Source organism: Rhopalosiphum maidis, chromosome 4, assembly GCF_003676215.2.
Source record: "Rhopalosiphum maidis isolate BTI-1 chromosome 4, ASM367621v3, whole genome shotgun sequence".
NCBI lineage: Eukaryota > Metazoa > Arthropoda > Insecta > Hemiptera > Aphididae > Rhopalosiphum > Rhopalosiphum maidis.
Genome location: NC_040880.1, coordinates 53,029,159 through 53,047,886, shown reverse-complemented (window position 1 = coordinate 53,047,886; position 18,728 = coordinate 53,029,159). Strand labels below are relative to the sequence as shown.

Sequence of the window (18,728 nt, the reverse complement as noted above, 5' to 3'; positions counted from 1 at the left end):
GCATATAATATTATAATGCTTTAATACACGACATACATACATCATTACGTGTATCCTTCCAGGAATTTACGGCACATTGTTATAATAGCAATAATTAGTCGGTTACTATTTGTGCGCCGTGTGGCTATACACATAACAGTGGTTTAATTATAAATTATCATAATAGCGGATATATTATCTGTGCCGAACATTTGATACCTATCTGACTTTCGGTAGACTACATATTGTAATTTATAATTTATAGTTCTTCTCTATAATATTAGTGTCTAAACTCAGACGACGCCAAATGATATTTTTTTCACCCAAATACATTCTTAATGTATACTTGTACATCGTGTGAACAATAACACGAATACTATAGTACCTACTTATTTGATATTGTATAAATTTCAGTATTTGTATTTTTTGCGTGGTTGCGCATTAATATTGATAACTTTAATAATTTAATGTTCTTATCTTTCTGACCGTTGTTATCTGTAACTTTCACGCGTTTTCATGTATAATTTTTATATTTTTATTAACCTACTACTGTAGTGCTGTGGACCACAGTTTCGAATAATATTAAAATCACTGCTATGACGTATTTAGCTGTACATTTACTATCATATTACACGACCATTAGACAATTCACATCGACCGTTTTCGATTCGGTTTATTTTTCTGGCGTCCAGGACGAAAAGTTTCACATGTGTTTTGCTTGCGGCCGAAACAACAGATAGCAGTCACGTAGGCGTGGTGATTTTCAGCTCTGGCAAAACACTTTCAGTAAAAATATGTTTGATTCTTCTCTGCGATCCCAATACCTTTATACGATATTTTTCAGTGTCGTTAGGATCTTAGAAATCCTACAAATCTGGCACCCATAACTTTCTGGTCTCATGATATATTTTTATTATTATTATACTATATACATAATAAATGGTGAAAAATTTGAAGGAAGATTGTCAACTTTTCTCAAACTCTCTAACTATATATATATTATTAAAATACTAAAATTAGAAAAACATATTTATTATATTTATCCTTAAATAGCCCCCTCTCCTTAAATAAAAAAAAGCTATGTGGAAACTTTATAGATAAGATAATATCTTTTTATAGACACCACATTTTAACATTTTAGTTGAAATGAGACGAGATCGAGGCATATATTATCATCACGATCAAAGATATATATTTTACTACTCTTATAAGAACTATTTTAGATAGCGATAATGATAATAATATTACCATCTATAATTATATTATTATAATAGATGTGGGTGAAGCACAATTATATTAATTTGACTTTTTTTTACGAGTGCACCATAACCATATAACCACTCATAACTGTGCCGTTATTATAATAATTAATTTGTGTTCACATTACAATCAAGTTATTACACGTTATTTATTATAATATTATAATAATAACCAAATTGTTTTTTTTTTTTAATACAATTATAATTTTCGTAATGCATTATTAGAATACAGAATCAGTATTATGTCACATTATTTAAATTAATAAATTTCAACTATTCGGACCACTGGAGTATACCCAGTGTAGGTTTTGTAAAAATATAAAAAAATTCCTTGACTTAAACATCGTATAAACTACATTTTATGATATTATGTAATGTTTTTGAGCACTTCTATATTTATCTAGGGATAGACACGCCTAATTTTTAAACACGCTGATAATTGTATTATAATGATAAGATGTGGGCATAAAGGATAATTAATTTCAGCGATTAAAATATCACTTATATTTTTATCGTGCATGAGTAAATAATGTTTATGTTGTTAACGAAATGTAGTAATCCTTATTGCTATAATAAATAGTTGTGTGATATATTGTTAGATACTACAATGTGCAAAAATTATTAACTCTTTTAAACATTATTAAACACATGTCATAGATGATAGAACAATGACATATTTAATGGAAAAAATCTCTTTGTATAATACACAAGCAAGTTTAAAATAATGTCAATTTTTTAATAATTGTTCTATACTACAAAAGACTTGTAATTAAATATTTTGTCAAAATATTAATTATAAGGTTTCTAAATTATTACTTCCATCACAACTATCGTTTCGTTGAGAAATTTCGTCAATTTGTGCAGAAAATCTGCAGGAGGAGTGACAAGTATAATGTGGCAAGCCAAGAGATGAGAAGTATGTATACTATATATGTACTATGAGAGGGGAAGAGAGTCTGCATGACAATCGACCGTTGTTACAAACTAAAAAAAGAAATAATCTGTAAGCCATTAACATCGTGCGGGGCTAACGATCGATGTACACAAACACTTGGAATTATATGAGTATAAGTATTATTATTAATAGATATATATTATAGTATGTGTATACGTATATATAGAAGTGCACGCGTGTTGAATGGGTCCGTACAGTTTCGGCGTACAGCGGCGAAGGACGAGCAAGTTAGGGCGTGACGGCTTGGTGGTAAGTATCTACTGGAAGGGGGGCTAAAAAATACACTAATGGATAAAATGTTTGTCCGAAAACAAACGGGTCCGATTGTTGGCAACAGATTGATGGGCGCCTGTCACTAGTCCATTACCCGAGTCGTCCAGGTACCTATATAATATTATATACATGCGTAGTAGGTATACCTGTATACATCCTATTATTATGTATATATATAGTATTATAGTTGTGAGTAGTAGTAAACAATATTAGTAGGTACTGTTATATATAGTAGCCCCGTCGTTATATGTATTATACATATACATAAATGGATACGCATGTACGAGTATTATTATAATCGGTGCAACTGAAAAAAAAAATTCACTTGGTAGGTATATTAATATAACAACAAATACACTCGCGTTATTTGTTATACCGTCGAGCTTATTACCTGCACACATATAATAATGACTAAACAAAAAACAAAAACATTTTTTTTTTTCAATGTACGAATATAATGTATATAATATATATTGTATATAATATATTATGTAGGCAGGCAAATGGTTAGGTGGATACATCTCTTTGCTTGCTGTTCGTTGCATGTCCATAACCCCTTTGGGTATCGTTGGTAAATACCGGACGATAATAACGCGTGTGGTAAGTAAAACACGCTTCCGAGAGAATTCCGTAATATAATTAGGTACTCTTTCTGAGAAATGCATGTTTGGACTATAATTAAAAAAAATTATATAGAAAAATTAAAATCTGTTTGGATCCATTTATATATTATCATTTTTATAAAATATAGATTCATGTATTAATTCATATTAATATTAAGTTTGTTTTAATAGATATTCTTTGATATCAGTTATCACTTTGTATTGGTACGCAGCACAAACCACAATGTTTATGTATATAATTAATAATTATTTCATAGTTCATAATATAGTGGTATCATAAATATACTTATTATGGTTGATACCTAACATGTTATACCTTTATTTTATGACCTACGTATTAAATTAATGGAACATGACATGATGTAGCGGAACCCAGTTTTACTCAATAAATAGAAAAGATACATAATCATTCTAGCTGTAATATACCTATCTCTTATCCAAGATATTTTATGTCTATCAATATCAGAAAAAAAAATACGTCGATGTGGCTATTTCCTTAATGTTTGCCTCCACTGCCCCAAATGAATAAGTTTGATTTTATTTTATATTTATTTTTCTATAAACTACAGTCAAAGAAAATAAACATTTACTATTTTAATTAGTTCGACTCAATTATATAAGAAAAATACATTTTTCTTCATTATTATTTAAATAAATTATTTATAACAGCTAGGCTGTTAAATATATAATTATAATACCTACCAGCTGCCTAATTATAATATTCCATACTCCTTATTATTATAGTTATTACATTATTAAGTTATTATTAATAAATAATAATCATTATAAGCTATCATTTCAAAATATGGTGTATGGTTCTATTTTAAAGCTCATAATGTCTAATAAAAGATTTTCTAAAAAATTTACCATATACCCACCCTCCTTCAACTACCAAGCCATCAGATGTTATTAAAATTGATAATTCAAAGTTTTTTTAATACTATAGTACCTATTTACTTGTGTATTTCATAGTAATTAGTTTAAATATATATTTATATCACGGTAAATCTTACATTTTTTTATCTGGTTTTGACGGTTCCACAAAATTTATCCAAATAAATTTTTGTTTTTCTTTAAATTAGTCCAAGTTTCTAATACCTATCCATCCTGTACACTTTACATAAAATAATAATATTACAACTACCGAGTATATTATTATTACTGCGAAGATGGCAGCACGTGATCCGTTTGTTGTCATCATTAGCCATGGAAGGTTAAAAAAACCATACAGGTATAAATATAATATACAATATTATGTATTATATTATAAATTGTGCACATATACGGTCAGTAGTAATCTGTCACGTCCTTTTTTCCTTCTTATCCTGGTGGAGATTTTTTTCATTTATAAATAAATATATATACTTGGTCTTTTTATTTAATATTTTTTTCTCTTTTCTCAATTGATGAAACGCGTATATTTTTCCCAACGATCAGGGTCAACCGGGTTCACGGACTGCCGCAATATTATTATCAATTATTATAAATTTTGGCCGTGGTAATTATATGTACAGTGTATGTGTATATTCAACACATTACGAGTATATAGGTACGCGATTGCAACGGGATCGACGAAAACACAGACTATATTATAGTCTGTGACGAAAATCACACCGAGGTTATTTCAAAAAGCGTTGTTATTATTATTATTATACCTGTGAGTGTTTAGAGCCCACGCGCATATGAACGTATAACATCGATAATTCCAATATATGTATATTTAGTATGAGGAACCTATAAAGCAACATTGTTTATTGTGTGAAAATTTAAAATATATAATATTAAATTTGATAATTTCTTAACATTTTTATAATTGCATTATGAAGTTAAATCATATAGGTAATTGATGAATTTAAATTTAAACTGCTGAACGTAAATTTTTTGTGTTATGGACTTATACAATGAAGATAACAAACGCGAGCGGGTATCGCATTGACCTTATAAAGGTTAGGTATATAAATTGCAAAATAAGTTTTGAGGATTGTAAAATATTTAGTCTTGTAGTTCTTTTAAACATGGCGTTACGTTATGATAACTAATAATGCAATTTTAGACGCATTTTATAATATAATATTACTTACTTATTATAGGTCACCACCTAGTATCTATCATCTATATAATTTAATATGTATTTAATATAAGGATGATAACGCGGTGTGTGAAACGGTATACAGTGTATTTAACCTTTGCCCTTGACAAAAGTTACTTATGCGAAAAATATACGAATCAACACTGACTGTGATTTTAATAACGACTGGGATATTTTAAAATAGAAAACCATTTAGTCAGCATACTTGCGCGACCGTGTTGGTCACATCTCTCCGACATTCCGTCAGACAATTATTTTTTCAATATCGATTTTAATACTTCCCAAGTTTTTCTTTTCTTGGGTCACCTAAGTATGTGGATTTCACGTAAATTGTATATTTAAAAATTGAACAAAAGCAGTTAGCCATATAATATATATTATTATTATTATAGCATATTAACGGGATTTTTTTTAGTGGGTACTTAAACATATTCATTTTACAATATATCAACACTTCTATTATAGTAATTATTATTTTATCAAACCAATTACTTTTATCATCATTATTACTTTTTACCATCTACACGATTCTAATTTTGAGAAATAAAAAAATATATATTGAAATTGTTTGGCTGTACTGCATAATATTATAATGATCAATTAGATGTTCATCGTAAGTGAACCTAGAATCTAAATACTAGTCAAATAGTTGGATTTTTATATGTTTTTATAAAGGTGAAAAGTTAATGCAGACGCAATGTAGTAAAACTTTTGTAGTGTTTTTATGATTACGTATACGCTTATATAATAATAGATAGTTAAATATATATATATGTATAATAATAGTTAATAACTTTTCGAATATATTGTATGGTTTAATTCTTATTATATAGTAGTTAATGAACTAACACTACATCTATGAACTAACAAATAAGTTACATAATAATAATTACTACTCAAAATCACTGTGATAGTGTATAATCGTGTTTAAAATCAATATATTTCATTGTTTTTATTATTATAAAAGGTTATACATTTAGGTTAAATAGATGAAAAATATTGTTTTGTAACGGAAATCAGATGCTTTGATGTCAAAAAAAAACAATTAATAAAATATTATTAATATTATAAATAAAATGAATATTTTTTAAAATATTTATGAAAAAATAATTTATTTTAAATGTAGTAACAAAATGTAGTAAGTATAGTAACAATAATAAAAACCATACTGACCGCAAAAGTGCAAATAACGAACTTATGACAAATTTCCAACTAGATTTTTGTAAGTGATTCATTTTGATACACAAATACTTTATTTTTCAAACTCTTTGAGTTTAAAATGTTTTTAAAACATATTTAAATTTTTTAAGTACACTAAAAAAAATTATTATAAGATGGATGTTTAGTATTTAAATTATATTAGTACATATAAAGTACAAGGTGTACATTTGAAGTACAGTAGTGTATTGTAATACATAGGCTTAATTATAATTTATAAATTAACCATTTTGAATTAAAAAACCGCTAAGCTTGTATAATGATTTAATTATAAGTAATGAATAAATGTAAATTATTATAAATTAGTCAACTTTAGATTTAATTATCTTATTTATAAGTTAGTTTTATTTTATCATTAATGCTTAACAGTTAAAAATATATAATTAATTTATACAATAAAAAGAATAACTATGTTAGTGTGTATAATTTTAACGTTTAGCTATAATTAGCACTTTTAGTATGGTATTAACTAAATGGTGATAATTAATTAATTTAATGGCTATAATAATTTAAACACATATATGTAATAGATTTACGAAAATCTTTTATTTACCATTGAATTAATTAATTATATTGTGTGTTGCTTATATTTTAATTTGTACAATATTGATTTTCATTTTTTGTCATTTATAATGACTATAATAGGTACTCAAAAAAATATATATATTATAATAATTATACACTTCTGTTTACTATAATGAACTTATACTTAAGTAGTGTAGGTTCTTAGTCTATTTAAAATCAGGTAATAGATACAAATTTAATACATAACATCAGTTTTATTTATTTATTTATTTATTTACTCAAAAAATTATATAAATTTACAATAGAATTTATTATTTCATATGTAATAAATCTAAATATTATGTAAAGTTGTCTAGAAGTATTTTTACGATACCTATTCATATACTATGGGTGCAATGCTGTAAAATATGTATAATAAATTATGAATATATAGTATATAGTGTATTGAGTAAATTTGATTACAATTTACAGTAGTTATCTAATTATCTTATAACTTGTATTCAAAATCAAATCTGAATTTTTTGAAATGACAGCATGTAGCTATTATGAATGTATTATACCGCAATTGTGACGAGGGAAAGTTTTGATATGTACAATACCAGTGTAAATCTGCTAGTGCAATCATCGAGAAAAGGGGCGGTGGTGGAAACCCTGTGGTGTCGGCCTGTTGCGTTGGCAGTGTACTGGTGAGCATATAGTATTGCGGTAACCCTATTTTGTTGTCTGTTATATACAATATATATGTATAAACACGTGAGGTATGAGGATTCTGTTTTTATAGTGGGGTGGTTAAAACAAAAGGGAGACAACAAGTGGGTCAAATCGTTTAACCACCACCCTTCCTAATCTAACATCGCATAACCAATATGTATATTATTTAAGCGACCCTCGTTTTGTTGTTCAACCCAGTCTTGTTATTTATCATCTCGATGAAGTGATTTTAACGCGATTTTCCTTCGTACAGTAATATGCTATACACAAAATAATAACATAATTTGTTTTTTAACACTGCGTATATAATACTATTATATTAGGACGTATAATTGTATTCACCGATTAGTGATAACATTTCATTTATTGGTAGTTCTAGTTCTTGATATGATAACAATGATCCCAATTTCCAAAATTATGTTATTTTCTTATTTTATCAGTACTGATAAACTATAACTAACGATGACTAACAATTAATACATAATATTTAATATTATATGGAAATATCTATTTTTTTCTTTTTTAACCTAACCTAACCTTATACGTTTAATCTATTTTATATTTTACTAATTATAAAAAAAATCTATGACTATATTAGATTTGTTTCTTATTTACGAGTAACAACATATTGACTATAAAATAAAATTGGCCCGGTACAAACCACTGATTTTTAAAGGTATCCCGTTATCCCGTGTATGTGTCACAAGACGTAATATAATGTTTTATTTTCTAAAGATCACAATAATAATATGTTTATACAAGATTAGTAATTATTATTATCCTTAATAAATCGAATATTTTTTAATGAACTACTAGAAAATAGGTGGTATTAGCCAATGTAGCTAGCAAGTATAGACAAGTATATTAAATTATTTAAAAAAATTTACTTATTATTCTCCATTTATCCATTTTATTGATTAAACGACGTCACTTTTTTATTTTAGTCGAATCCAGTTTAATAAGAATATATACATTATATATAAACTATTTATCTTAAATTTAAAACGTATTTTGCATTCGTCATCCATTATGTGTCACGATGTGTTTAATTTTTTTTTCACAACTCTATTTTTAACAATTTGCATCTACAATGTGCATAAATATTTTAAACATCGACAAAGAAATAAAACAAATTTAACACACCATATACATACTCGTACCTGAAAGATAACTTATTGAGGTATAAATTGCTATATTCAAATAGACTGAAACATCGCATTATGCATCTTTTTATTTATTCGTTCCAGTCGACAATATTTTAATTAATCTTATTATTCATTGAGAAATTCTTGAACCCTGCCAATTCTCCCTGTATATGCTTACATAAATATTTCCGACTTGTTCGCGATAAAATAATTATCTGTCACCTAGTGACATTTGTGAATAATTGTGACATTGGTAAAGCCTTAGGTACGTTTCCAATAAAATTATTCCAAACAGTAATACAATTTTTTTTCCTACTTTCTATTCTATTAACCACTGCTGGGAATGATAATAACATTCTATATAAATACATTCACCGTGGAATTTATTTTAATGTTTGACTTTTGGTGTTTTGCAGATCATTACCCAAGGACAATGGTGCCGTCACTGAACAACAGAATAACGGGACAAAAACATCATGTGAGTGTTTAAATAAATATTTACTGTATTCTGCTTATTATTGCATATCAAACGTAATGATCTAATAATTATCGTGTTTTTGCCGAATTAATTTGGTAAATTATTATTGTGCTCGATGCGTAAAACAATACAACCGGTTTATTGTGAACCAAGACGATTGCCGTCCGACGGCGAATTGTATAGACTCTACTTAACACACAGCTGTTACACAACTGTATGTCGACACAGCATTCAAGGCGTTTCATTTTAATTTAATTCGGCCCACTACACAAATAATAAAACATTTAAATATTATAAACCTATACCTTCTATCAATGTACTTCATATATAAACAATTTTCAAAAAACCATAGCCAATTTATTTTCAAAATTATTTTTGAACAATATTTTTTTTTTTTATGAAATATTGAATATTGAACTACACATTTTGTGTTTAGATTATAAAATTTATACTTTACAAATTATATGATTAAAATATGTATATTAATTATGCATTTGTATTTTATACAAACAATTTTCGCTTATTGTATAAGTAAAAGAATTAAAGTACTATTGTAGTTTTTAAGCAAATTTACGGTTATATATTATGTATAGTAAATTATAATAGTATATAGATGAGTAAACTTTTAAAAACTGTTCTCATTATTTTTAACCCTAATTGAAAACTAAGAAAAAAACTTGGTTTTTTTTCTGTATGACTTCGTTTATTTTTATATACCACCCCAATTGGTACCATGTATTTTTCAGTTTTGTAGAATTTGTCACTGGCAGACAAATTAACCCTCCACTAATCCTTATACGTCATATACGTGCATATATCTGAGGAATAATAACGACTGTCCATATAGACTATAGAACATTACTATATATACATATGATTTTTCCCAACCGTTGAAACAAACGGGGCAGGTTCACAAAACTATCATCGTCGTTGTTTCTCATTAATGAACCACGCAACTATACGCTGGAGCGACAGTGTAGGCGGCGAAAGAACGTCCTCGCAAGAAGGGTAGGTAGAGGTGGGATGGACTTCCGGCCAGTTTTTGTACATCACCTAAAAATAAACCGTCGTGTACCTTTTTTTATTTTTATTAACATCTCTGCCACTTTTGTCCATATTATAATTTGTTTTTTAATTTGTCACATTTCGTTATTATCATTATCGTTATTTTTTTGTATCGTCGCACATATAATTTTTTTGTTTTTTCATAAAACCTAAAATATACAGTTCCTGGACCAAAGCCACAAAGCGGTGGCAAGACGGTTATTTTTCACCCACGGCTTAACGACGACGTCCGCTGGTGGTAGAGAAAAAAAAACAATCGCGGTCGCGAAATAAAGAGAGGAAGTAGTCCGCCATAGAGCTGTATAGTGAGCCGAACTATAGGAGAAAATAATAATGTAAAAATTAGAAATGAAAAAAACGCGTATTATTTTTGGCTGCTACAAAGGAAACGACTCATGATGCGTATGATACCATTGCCACACAATCCCTTCGCCACCTCCCGCGCGGTCATCAACACTGTCCCGTCGCTGCACGTCGTGTTCTTCTCTCTCATTCAATCGAAGCGCGCTCACACTGTATACATACAAACTTACACATATGCACATTCACCCACACACACTTACTGCACGTCTTCTGTCGTCCATTCATAAAAGCATATTATATATTATATAAATATTATATTATTATACGCGTGTAACGTATATTATATATATACGTATACACACGCACACGCGTCGTATCATCGCTGTCGCATTTCCGTTGACAAAACAAAAAAAAAAATGGAAAAAAAATTCTTCACGCATTATTATAATAATACGTTCATCCCCTCTCTTCGATTCTGCACAGCATTCGAGCAGTATCACTACACTCGTTTGCTATGTATCATTAATGGTCCGTGAATACAAAGCGTTCCGCGCTCGCCCTCTTATTAATTAAGAACGCGCGCACAGTGTATTATAAAGTACGGCGGTGTATTCGTTGTGTATAATATGTATATATTATATACCGACATTCTATTCGTTCTTCTTGTATAGGTGATGGCCCAGAAGAGGGAAACGGAAAGAAAACACCGCGCCAACAGCTCTCTGTGTTATAGGTAGATTTTATAATTTACACATGAGTGTGTGTCTAGTGTCTATACATATACACATATACTATAAAACCGTTTGATTTATTTCACCTATTTGTTTATTTATTTATATCTATATGTGTATTGTATATTTTATTCGCAAAACCGGATATTACGGTTGTCTCTGCATAAGGTATTCCGCGTGTACTTCTTTGCTATATACAGAGACGCAGCCCTAATAATATAAGTTAAAACATACTCATAATATATAATTATATTATTAATTATTATTATATTCATTTATATTTTATATTATGATATAGGTATCTATTAAATCTATGAAAGTTCGATTTCGTTTATTTATTCTTAAATAATTGATTACCTACATTAAAAATAAATATATAGATAGTTCTATTTATATTTAAGTTTTTAGTTTCTGGCCAATAATAATTAAAAAATTGGGGTACCAACTTAAATGTGTAACAGAGAAAATATTTATTGCTAAACAAGCATCTATGCTATAAGAACATATAAAATCTTAGAATTTGAATGGAGCGATGAATATATTAGTTTTAAAATTACGCTTTTTATTATTTATTTTTTGTGTATGTGTTAGTAGATATTAAAAAAAATGATCCAATCTTAAACTTTAAGAGTAATATAGAAAATCAGATATAGTTGGTATTTTGGTGATTCAAAACTAAAAATTGTCTAATACTTATAATAATCGGAAAAAAACAAGAATTTTGAAATTGTATTCTTTTTTTGAATTAAGTATGATACAATTTTTATTTATGAGTAAAAATTCTTGAAAATTTAGTATAAGATTTCTTGCAAATGGTTCATACAGTAATTATAAAATATTAGTCACACATTTGGTTATATTTTTTTATTTTTATATTTAATAAACGTTCAAATTTTAAAAAAAATTTTCGAAATCTCTAAAGTTTTCAATTTATTTTGTAGTTAAAAATGCAATAAATTAAAATAAGGTTGATTTAAAAATGTAATATTAGTATTTTTACAGTATTACTTAATTTTATATAATTTAGAGTTAAGCAAGATAATTTTTTGAGAGATTTTGTAATACATATTATATAGCTTATGGTTAAGAATAAAAATATAATTATAAGTTAGTAGTGCTGGGCCTCTGTTCTCTGTATACTCTTCGTGATAGACAGATAATTGATCACCTTTAAATGTTATTATATTATATATAATATAATTTTAATATCAATCATATTCTTTAAAACCTCTGCAGATTAATTAAATTAAAAACACAAAAAATAGTATATATATAATATGTCTTATACTATAGCTTATACTCTACATTCAAACAAGTAAACGACTATAGCCTATAAATAAATAAATATAATATTATAATTTCTGTAAAAATTATATAAATTAAGAATAGTTAATCATTTTTTAAAGTTTTAGTTGAATATGATATGACGTATAAGTATTTATGTATTACTATACAGTAATTAATATACATTCATAATATGAAATTAAATTAAACATTTACTTAACTTTAAGAATACTTATTATAAAAAACAATCTACAGATATCAGTTCTAAGTTTTATATAATAAATTCTTTGTTTTTTTTTTTTTTTTTTTAATATAAACCTACACTTTTCTGTTAGGTTATCACTTATAAGTAATCACTAATCATATACAATTTCTTCTATATTCACATCGTTAGATTTTTCCACTTCCCCACATAAAGGTACCTCACAATAATAAATTAAAAGTCAAGTTCAGCCACACAACTTTCTATATTATGTTTAATATTAATTCTTATATCTTATAAGTAATTCTTAACTTGTAAATATTATAGGCACCTACATCTATTATAGGTGAGTACTGGGTAGGTAATATGTTATTATTAATAACTAAATACGACATGCACATAATACACAAATACAATTCGTTGATAGTATATAATATATAAACATTTTTTATGTTCAATTAGATTAAGCGCGAGTAATAAGTTTGAATTTGTTAAGGACTCTGTAGATGGCGTATGGTAGATCAAAAATAGCTCTAGTGACAAAAGCCGATAAATGGTGATGAATGTATATTTATATACGTGTATTTTATATATATATTATTTATACAAACATTATTATGTTGAAATCACAGCACAGAATGAATAGTTAGAAAAACAACGCAATTTGTTTACTGTACCCAAGCAAAAGTTTTTAATTACGTTATACTGAAAAAGACGGTATAGCGGCAGCGGCGAGTGAAATTGGGTCCTTTTTGCTTTTATCTTTATAACCCTCTGTACACTTCACCGCTTCACGACTTGCTTCTCACTCTTTCTGCGTTTCTTACTCTCATCACATTGTTTATGATCGGTTCGTTGAACAAGAAAGGAGGTTTTGAAAATCTACTTAAGCCTTAAACTATCTTGAAAAATAGCGTTACGGATTTAATCGATAAAATTTATAAATATATTTTAAATTAAACATGACAAAATTATAATATGTCGTGATATAATCAACACTATGAACCTATTTCATTATCTGATTCTTTAGTTTCCATTATAACTTGCGATATTCTTAGTAGTTAATCTTTTAAATTAACATTCGAAACTCAATTAATATGTAAAACAAAAAGGAAGTAACTTATTAAAGCAACCCTGAGAAATTAAGTTAATCATGAATTCATTTATTTCTTATTATCTGCAAATATCACGAACGATTAATTAAGTAATGTAAAGCAAGATAAATATTATGATGATTCTAATTAAATTAAAAATCAGGAAATATAGCAAAATATTAATCTGTGGTGTTAAATCCAGTATTCAATAATTATTTTCATATCAAAACGTACGTAAATATTATGTAGATGTCTATAAATAATTATAAAAGAAATATTATTTTCTCAAACTAATAGGATTTACAAAACAAATATTTATAATTTCTATCTTTTATGTTACAACTTCAGGTAATCAATATAACGGATATTTTAATATACCTACATGTACTATGTATAATATAATACATGTGCATAGGTCCATCATAATATATTGATTGTTTAATAATATCGTCGTCAATAATGCATATAGGTTTGACGTTATAACATCATTATACTGAGGGTTCGGTAAATAAGTGAATAAAGTATACATAATATTATATACTTTTTATACATGTTTTATATTACATTCGTTAACATTATAATATCTCTGGAAATCGAATAGACGGAAGAGCAAACAACAAGGGGATAACACAATAATTAAAAAATAAAAAGTTACAAAAAACAAAATAAATATAAAACACACAACGGGGACAACCATACATGAAATTCACTTTGTGCTCATTCGCTGTTTTGGATTAATTATTACATTTTTAATGAGTCTTCCCTCTCACTAAGTGCTCATCCACGCAACAACGCAATGGTAGACGATTTATTATGAATTATTTGCATTTGTATTACACATATTATATTATTCAGAATAGTATTGTATACATCTAAAAAAGAAAACATTATGTTTTTGTACATAATATATTTTTAATATTATATAATATTTTATAACTCGTAATTCAAAATCACTATGTTTTATAATATAACATATTATATTCACGACGACAGTAATAATAATAATATAATGAATGTCCTTCAATCAAAAACGACGTATTTCCATGTACTCCTTCAAGATCTTAATAATAATAATAGTAATGGAAAATAAAAAAATATAAGTCCCTGCAAAAGGGCGGTGGACATATATACACGTGGGTGCACACGTGGCGTGGTGCTACTTCCGTGGTTACTACGACTGCTACTCCAACGTGGGGTTCACGTGCCGTTCTTTTATTTTTTTTTTCACCACCACTCTAGCCACTTAAAAAAACATAGTCAATAACATGGTATTGTGTGTTCGATTGTCGGTTGAAAAGAGGACGAGGAGTGTATACATACATTTATTGGAATAGGAAAGGGACAATTAAATAAAATGCGAATAAAACAACCGAGTGGTGTGGGAACATAAAAATCACCTATCCGAATGATTTCTAATGAAAGCTTATTATGTATAAATACACATATATAGGTACATATATATAATATATTCCAACACTACTAATTGGGAACTGAAGATTGCGTGCTGTGATGTATTAAAATTAGTAATTTCGTGCTCGTTATTAAGGAAAGAATAAGGCGTAGGTACCTACTCGAAGAAAAATAGATTATTATTATGTGAAAACGGGGAAGCGTACACGCGTATAGCGTCGTCGTTATTGTTTTCGACCGCCTTACCACCGTCGAAAGACGAGCGCGACACTAATTGCCGTAATGAACTTCTGTTTAAAAGTCTTATAATGTTACGGTTTTCGACGCCCACGCGACCATTCACTGCCGTCCAAGAATTCCTGTTCGTTATTACTTATATTTGTTCGTTTCTGAAAAATCACAATCGGTTTTCACCCCGCATTTCATGTTAAATCCATCGCCTTCATCGACCGTGTTCAAATCTGGCAACATTTCCGAAAATCCAATACATACTGTCTATTACAAAATATATGCATTCCTTTTCGGATTGGATTATACTTCTAGAAATACCCACTCGACCTTCTTTCGTATTATAGTAAAAGCATGTATGAAATCATTGTTTTAAATGTATAATTTATTTTAGTTTTTATTATATTTTAGCCGTAAAGTGTATTTTATATTATAATATTATAGTAACATAAAAACACGGAAATATTATTAATATTTTCCACTGCTGTAAGCTCCGTTGTCATCTTAAAAACCTTGGATTTGTTGTTTTTTCAACTATTCGATTATCCTGTACTGGCCAAACATACGAATTGTTATTATTTTAATGAGTTTACCTAAACTAGCTAATAGCTATGACGAAAAAATAGTCGTTTGTATTATAACCGTGTAAGCAGTGTTTAGTTGTTTCGAAATAATTTATAATATCTTGAATGGGATATTGTTTTAAAATTTTATTGTATGGTGTTGTCAAGGACACTGCTAATTAAACTGATCATAATAAAAAATTAGTATACTTATATATACTATATTATACCTACTTATATCGTTTATATTTCATGTTCTTCATTTTTTTTTTATTTAGGTTTAACAGAAATGTTTTCAAACACCAATGATCATAAACAAAATTTGACACAAGATTATCTTATTAACTATTTGCGTTCAAGACTTTTACTTTCAAGGTAATTATTTTCAAATATTTTGCATGTTCCAATAATTATACAATAATAATACAATAACTTATTGTATTACTTTATAATAACAATCGATATTAATATTATCATATAACTAGTCTATTTTATAGCGATGAACATATGTGTATATCAAAGTGCATGTATGTATAAGTGTAGTATTATGTGAATTTTATAATTTTCTGTTAAAACTACAGTTTATTATGGATAGTAATTCATATTAGAAAAATGCGGGAATGTATTATACAGAAATCAAAATGTAATAACGATAGTCTATATAGTAATAGTTACAATCATCTCATCGTAGTCTATTACCTCCTATACTATAGTGAATTAATTAAAATATACTGTTAAACAACAAATTAGAAAACAACTATAAAAAATTTGACAAATCCCGAATTGTATTACTATTTATAATTTATATTTTTCAAATTAAAGTTACTTTTAAAAATAATTAGAGAATTAATACATTTTCAAAATGTATTTACTATATTCTGAAATATAATAACATAAGTATGATAGGTATACCTAAGTTGATATTAAAATTCAAAAAAACTAATTTTATCAACAAACCAATATGATAATAAATTATGTTGTATTCTTGAAAATGTTATGTAATTTTAAGACTTTAAAAGTATACTTTTAATAGTCGTAATTTATATAAAAGCAATGTTTTAAATTTATAAATCAAAAATAGGAATACATTTCCTTAAAATAAAAATATTTTCTATTGTTTTAATAAAGTGAGCGTGAACACCATATAATTACACGTAATTTGTATATTGTTTCATACTTAATTATTTATATAAAGAAATGAATATAGATATATAATTTGTGCGTGTGTCTTTCTACAAATAGAAGGAGAAAGACACACAAAAGGGTGTATATATGTTCCAGGGATAATCGACAATATTTCCTGTTTCCCAGCTACCTGTCCAATATTTTGGTTGGGATGTAGGCTTTAGTTGGGGGGGACGCAAAGGAAAGGTTATCGGGTATTATATACCGTTGTCGTGCGGTTTATCGCGCGTTCGCGCTTCGTTCGCTCGTTCGTGTATTGTATGTGTATATAATCTATATAGTACTTACACGACGACGCCCTGGGCGTTTTGTGTGTAGCACACCTCTCTTCATCACCCGTTACCCCTTAACATCTCTCTACCACCCCGGTATTCGATATCCCGTTTGCACACTGGCAAGGAGAGGATAAGAAAGGACATGGATGGGCGTGTTTCCTATTGCGCGGGTCCACAATTGTAACCCACCGACTCACCACCACCCCTCGCATCACTCTACTTACTTCAACTTTGGCCGTATACTCGAACTTACAAAGGGGGGCACGTGATTTCAAAAGACCCCCTCGTCCGCTTTTAGAATACGATCGATAAAGCAAGTCGTCGTTGTCGTTGTCGTCCTTTTATTTTCGACACCGTTTCATTCTCTCTGGCAGTCCTTCGTCCGTAACGAACAGGACGATCGGTTAGTTTGGGTATTGCTTTTTAGATTTGTTTTAGTCTCCATCACTGTTGTTACTGTTTGTGTCTTATTCCTTATATTCTCTTTGGCATATATATATATAGATACTTCACACACGCACGCGCGTGCGTGCACACACACACATATATATTTATATTTATATATGTGCACGTGGAAAAAAGCTTTGGTGAGGAAGGAAGTTAAGGAAAATATAAGGAGTGTATACTGTATTATATGCGGGTGGGTGGTGACGAGGGATATAGAGAGAGGCACAGGTCGAATGGTTGTCTGTTTCAGAGGGGGCTGGTGGAGGAGGTTATCAATAACGCCCCGTCCCGAGGGTACGGCCAGCAAAGCGATCGTTATTTCCCCAAAGGCCACATCTTATATACGTTCATATATATAGTCTAAAACCCTTTCTTGACCTACCAGCCCAGGTCGATATGCACGACCAGGCGCTCAATGTTCGAATACATTTTACCTAAATTATACATTATACTAGGATTTTCGCATAAAAATAACTGTCACTAAAACTCTATATAGTACAAATTGCAGTTTATAATGTTTGTATATTTTATATATTAATATACTTCCGAAATTTTATGATATCTATAATTTATTTCGTATTTAATAATAATAATATTATTATAAATTAATTATACGGAAATGACAAATCCAGTTTTTCTCGCGTTAATTTTTTTTCATTTATCGCTTTTGATATTTCGGGATGTGG

General features: G+C 28.2%; 1 protein-coding gene across 1 annotated transcript in view; it reads left to right on the top strand.

Annotated features, from left to right (window-relative positions):
- Positions 1 to 18,728, top strand: part of LOC113556557 (myb-like protein I) — a 156,814-nt gene that overhangs the window by 76,097 nt on the left and 61,989 nt on the right. The window contains exons 3-4 of the mRNA XM_026961585.1: positions 9,194 to 9,255; positions 16,414 to 16,510. Coding sequence (XP_026817386.1) covers positions 16,425 to 16,510 — 86 coding nt within the window. The 5' untranslated portion in view covers positions 9,194 to 9,255; positions 16,414 to 16,424. The remainder of the gene's footprint in view (positions 1 to 9,193; positions 9,256 to 16,413; positions 16,511 to 18,728) is intronic.